The sequence below is a fragment of the Carlito syrichta genome, unplaced genomic scaffold, assembly GCF_000164805.1.
Source record: "Carlito syrichta isolate Samal-C Ts95f unplaced genomic scaffold, Tarsius_syrichta-2.0.1 Scaffold317120, whole genome shotgun sequence".
In the NCBI taxonomy this organism is placed as follows: Eukaryota; Metazoa; Chordata; class Mammalia; order Primates; family Tarsiidae; genus Carlito; species Carlito syrichta.
Window position 1 is genome coordinate 48,232 of NW_007261216.1, and position 5,520 is coordinate 53,751.

The 5,520-nt window shown below is 50.4% G+C and overlaps 1 protein-coding gene across 6 annotated transcripts; it reads left to right on the plus strand.

Annotated features, from left to right (window-relative positions):
* Positions 1-6: 6 nt before the first annotated feature.
* Positions 7-5,059, plus strand: DBI (diazepam binding inhibitor, acyl-CoA binding protein). 6 transcript variants are annotated; one of them, XM_021707383.1, is made up of 5 exons: positions 15-105; positions 569-655; positions 1,183-1,300; positions 3,429-3,491; positions 4,761-5,059. In XM_021707383.1, the coding sequence occupies exons 1-5, from the start codon at positions 67-69 to the stop codon at positions 4,832-4,834; spliced, it is 381 nt and encodes a 126-aa protein (XP_021563058.1). In that variant the 5' UTR covers positions 15-66; the 3' UTR covers positions 4,835-5,059. The 6 variants fall into 6 exon arrangements, with proteins under 6 accessions (XP_008072904.1, XP_021563058.1, XP_021563063.1 ...); XM_021707388.1 differs by having other exon boundaries at positions 574-655; XM_021707385.1 differs by having other exon boundaries at positions 15-75.
* Positions 5,060-5,520: the final 461 nt, after the last annotated feature.

Sequence of the window (5,520 nt, forward strand, 5' to 3'; positions counted from 1 at the left end):
TAAGCTCCCGCGTCCTGCTCCTCGCCACCACCGCGGGCTCTCTGGAATCCTTGCGACGCGGCCAGGATGTCTCAGGTACGCCGCGTGCACCGCCGGGCTGCCAGGGTGCAGCGGGGGCGCCGTGGGGCTCAGCTTCTCGGGCTCTCGCCTTGGATGCCCCGCCGTGCCTCCTGGACCCATGCCCAGCCCCGATCCGTTGGGCAGAGACTGGCAAGCGGAACTTTCCGGTTGGGGATTTCTAAAACTGCCGCCCACCCGCAGTTGCTGGAAAGTGGCCCATGGGGTGGACTTCGCGGTGAAGCAGGAGAGGGGTGGAAGGCGAGGGTGCTGGAGAGCAAGAAGGGGGTAGGGGTGGCACGGATTGAAGGGGCAAGGAGCCTGGGTCCCTGTCCGGAAGGTCAGGACGCGACCAGGGGCGTCGCGGGGGAGTGGGGAAACAAGGAGGGTGTGTCTGGGAACTTGGAGGTCAGGGGAGTTGGCACCAGGTGTCCGGCATGTGAGGCGGGGGGAGAGGAGAGTGGCAGCCCGGGGAGAGGTGACCCAGAGGAGACCGTTTCCTTCCCTCCAGTGTAGACCCTTGTCCAGGACCGAGCTGTGTGGAAAGACCTCTGGCCCCTCCCGCCTGCCTGTCCCCAGTCCTAGCACTGGGACAGAGGCCGCTGCTGAAGGCCGGGTCCCCAGAGGGAGGGGGCCAGTGACTCCACTACACTCATGCCCTGCTCCCTTCTCAGCTGTTCCAAGCGTGCTGTATCACCCTTGTCCACCAGTCAGGGCTTCATTGGAACCCTAGCCATTTCCTGGTCTGACCCGGTGGTGGCAGTTGGTCGCGTTGCTTTTCCTGCCAGTGAGCGAACACTGCGGGCAAAGGCTTAGCCTTCCTCCTCCACCGCTGTGTTTCCCGCACCGGATGCCAGCTGGAGTGAGAGCACCTGATACATGTGTGACGCTGGTGAAGTGATGTGCTTGCCCTGGTGTTACTGAATCTTTCTAGGTGCCCTTTTGGAACAGGGTGGGGGGAGACACGCTTGAGGGGGCTGCTTTTCTTGGCCTGAATTGCAGAAGGAAAGCCACCTTTCTGACCTCTCTGTCCCAGTCGCTGGACTCTGCTGAGGCCACACAGCAGGACTCCTGCCCTCTCCCGCCTGGAGGAGGCCTCATTCCCCTCCTGTCCCTGCCATTTAGGCTGAGTTTGAGAAGGCTGCAGAGGAAGTTAAGCACCTCAAGACCAAGCCAGCAGACGATGAGATGCTGTTTATCTATGGGCACTACAAACAAGCAACTGTGGGCGATGTAAATACAGGTATGCGAGCTGAGGTTCGGAGGTCCCCTGCTCATTAAAGCAGGTTCAGCAGCTTTTACTGGAAGTCTGTGGGAACTTGACTCAAACTACCTGAGGCTCTGTTCTGCAGACTGGGCCTGGTGACAGTTCCTGGGGTTTAAAAGACCGTGTTCCAGGTTGCTCAGTGATTCAGGTAGCAGAATTCAAATACTGGTTTTGGAAGGGCCTTACTGATTATCACCAGCAACTCCCCTTTCCTGGGAAAGAAGCAAAGGTCAGAGACTTGGTCTAGCCTCTCAGCTCAGTAGTAACTGTGTTGAGGCATACTGCCTCTGCCCCAGAGGACAGGATCAAAGCTGGAGTACTTGGCTGCCCTGCCAAGCCTGTCAGGAGCAGAGAAGCACCTGGCTTCTTGTATTTTTGCTGACATAAATCTGTGCCTTCCTGATGACCATTTGTTCCTTATCCAAAAAATCTTTTGAGGTAGTGCTTTGGACTATCATGTTCTCTAATAATGTCTTTCCTGCCTTGGGCAGTTCTCATTCTGCTCCAAGTCCCTGAAACACAGGCATATCCTGAGGCAGCAGCACAGTGCATTCTGTGCAGGATTCAGAGTTGATGGTCATGGCAGCATAAAAGGCAGTTTCCCTTGCCTTTCAGGAGGAAGGGTGAACAAGGCCCGTAGTTCCACAGCAACTGAGGTGGAGCAGGTGGGCTGGCCACCGGCCAGCTGGACGAAGGCAATGGTGCCCACAGCGAAGGATCACAGGCAATGCCAAAATCAAGCCCTGAGGTTCACATGGAGGGCTTAGCTGAGGAAGGTCTTGTGCTGAAATGAGTCTCACAGTGAGTTTATAGACTGTCCTCCCAGGAAGGGGAAGTAAAGGTGAAGTGGAGGCAACCAAAGGTGTTGAGATACTTTTCTTCCAAATGGTATTTTCACAGAGACTGGCCTCTGTCCATGCTGGAGCTACCTGTTTTCATAAGCGAAAGTAGACTGGCTTGGGAACCTATCTCTTCCTGATCAGACAGATATCGTAACAACTCTTTAGGGCTGTATTGTTCAATGCAGTAGCCTCTTGTGGCTATTTAAACTTTAACCAAGATAGTTCATATTAAATCAAGTTTTGTCTTCAGTCACACAAGCCACAGTTTCAGGTATTCAGGAGCCACATGTGGCCAGTGGCTCCTGAATTGGATATTGCGAGTGTACATTTCCATTGTCACAGAAAGGGCTGTTGAGAAGTGCTGCTCTGGGATTCTGATGATGATTCTGCAGGTGCAGTTTGTTTCAGGTGTCCCTGGGAACGCTTCCCAGAAAGCACTCAGGGACACTTGATGTTTGGCCAGACACAGTGCTCCGGGCCGTGGACTCTGCTTGCTCCCCTTGGCTCTGTGCTCGGTGTGGCAGTGAAAAACGGCAGCAGGATGCTAGTGAGGGTGTTTCCCAACTGCAAATGATAAAAGGTCTGCAAGCATAAAGTTATGGTGTAACTTACAGAAAACTTGCCCTCAGTAAAAACTCCCAGAAGTCAAAAAGAATAGACTAACAACTTGGTAGAAAGATTGGTCAAGGATATGAACAGACACTTCATAGAAAAGGACACCCAGAAGGCTGGTAACAGTAGTGATTAGGGAGAGGAACTTTATAGTATTTTCCTCTATAGCTTTTGAATGTTGAACCATGTGAATGGATGTTTTTTTTAAAAATTTTTTAAAAATCAAAGTACAGTTTTTGAGGCCAGGCACGATGGCTCACGCCTATAATCCCAGCACTTTGGGAGGCCAAGGTGAGAGGATTGCCTGAACCCACAGGTTCAAGACCAGCCTGGGCACCTTGGCAAGACCTCATCTCTAAAAAAAATAAAAAATAATACAGTTTTTAAAGGAGAAAGTAGGAGTTATTTAACTTGTAAGACAAAAGTCTTGTAATGAGAAGTTTTCCTCCTGTTTTCTCTAGATTTTAAGTTTGTATTTCTGTACATCTGGGTCTCTTAAGGTAGAACCCACTGTTCTAGACCCATTTAACTCCATGACAGAGCCTAGAAGGAATAGGAGTAATAAAGAATGGCTTTCATAGCAAAAAAAGTTGATCAAGTTCTCCATTAGAATTTGAAGCATATCTAATGTCTCTCCTTGCTTGTTTAAGATCGACCCGGGATGTTGGACCTCAAAGGCAAGGCCAAGTGGGATGCCTGGAATGAGCTGAAAGGTAATGGTTCTCATCAGTTTCCCTCATTTGTGAAGCCCAGTAATGAAAGACTCTTCATTATGGAGTGTCAGGGGTGAAGAGAAAAATCAAAGTGGATGGGGCACTTGCTGGAAACCAGCCTGACCTGCATCGGAATGGGAAAAAAACCGGGCCACCTACTTTTTCTCGTGACACTATTTAATGCCTTTTCTAAAAGCGCCATCTCTGAGCGGGTATCATCTGAAGAGAAGGGATTGGGAGGTGATGTCATTGGCGTGAGCTTCAGGTGTCTTCAGAATAAGGGGTGGTTTCCTGCTTATAGCGCCCCTTTCTCCCACAAGATCAGGCAGTGACTCCCTGCGACTCTCTTTCCCCCCCCCACCTCCCCAGCCCAAGCGATCCTCCCCCCAGTTCCCTCCCAGCCAGAAAAGCACATAAAAGAAGGGAATGAGCTAATGCAGGGCAAGCTGCTGGCACATCGTAGGCTTTGTGAATGGAGCTATTGTATGCTAAGCACCAGCAGCCAAGAAGTATCCAAGCGCCTACTTAATCACGTGCCACCTGTGGCAGCAAGGTCCAAAAGTTGGCACCAAAGCTCCTGGCAGCTTTAGTGTTCTCCCTGGTGCGTTTCTGAATAAGCCCTCTGTCTGCCTGCAAATGAGAAACTCTTGAATTCAGAAAGGACCACAATACAATAAATACACTCCTAGGATTTGCAAGTAACTAGAAAGGGAATGCCAGTCTGACCATCCGTTTTCGTCAGACATTTCCACCCATTCTCAGGCCCCATGTACTCTCCAGTGCTTCAAAATGAGCCCCAAGTCCCAGAGGCTCTCTCTCCCTCTCACCTTAGAATCCAGGAAACTGGGTGTCACTGTCTCTGAGGGATATACTCAGTGTCCTTTGTACTGCCACAAAAAAAAAAAACAAAGATTTGTCTCATTCCCCTCCAAGAACCAGTTGCTTTTGCTCACAGTTCTCAGCTTTTCTCATAGCCTACCTCTAGGGAGAAGCTCAACAGCTCTTAGAGATAAGAGCCCAACACAGAAATACTTAAAAGGCCAAAGTCAACCTGGAGAGTCAGTAAGGACATTTTCCTGCTTGCCTGGAGGACAAGTCTATCTCCAGAAGCTCATGCCGACCATTTCCCAGCTGTCGTGGGGGATACATGTAGCTAGCCCCACCACACCTTCTGAGCACAGTAGTTTATTGGTCATTCACTCAGGGGCTCTAAAGGCTGCTTCTTTTCTACCATGCCACCTCCCTGACAATCCTGTCGATTTCTTACAGGGACTGCCAAGGAAGATGCCATGAAAGCGTACGTCAACAAAGTAGAAGAGCTGAAGAAAAAATATGGGATATAAGAGACTGGATGTTGTTGCCAGCTATGCTTTTAACCTCACTGATACAATAATGCCTTGTTTTTTCTAATACTATGGATGATACGAAATAGTGAAAATAACCGGTTAACCCAGTTCCTCAAGGCTGTTTAGGATACGGGTCCAGCAGATGATGGGCTAAAGTGATTACTGGCCACCCCGAGTAGTTTTTGTCTGAGATCAATTAAAAATGTACTTTAAGTCTTGTAATTTGGGTTCTCGAAATGATTTACTGTTTACTCTCGCCCTCGCCTCCTTTTTCTCACGATTGCCTCTGCAAGTGCTTCAGCCGACCTTCCTCTGTACCCTGCTGGAGTATGAGATGGGCCTCTCTCCTGTTTCCAGCCCAGAGTGTGCTCACCCTTTTGTGGGGAGGAAAAAGATTATGGACGTGACCGTTTTCTCCTTCTCCCCTAATTCTAGCCACTGGGAAGATCAGGCGGGCTGACTGAGACCATAGTCCACAGGTGTTTCTGTAAAGGACAGTGTCCTCCGTTGGGGACATCGCTGGCCCCAGCCTCTGAGGGAGGCAGGGTTAAAGAACATACGAGGTTTTTCTGAGATCTAACCAGTCCCTGGCTCCAGAATGGCTGCGCAAGGGCTGAAATCCCAAGGGAAGCCACAGGCAGCTAGGTGGGCAACGGGAGTCCTCAGCAGGGAGAAAGGAAGCA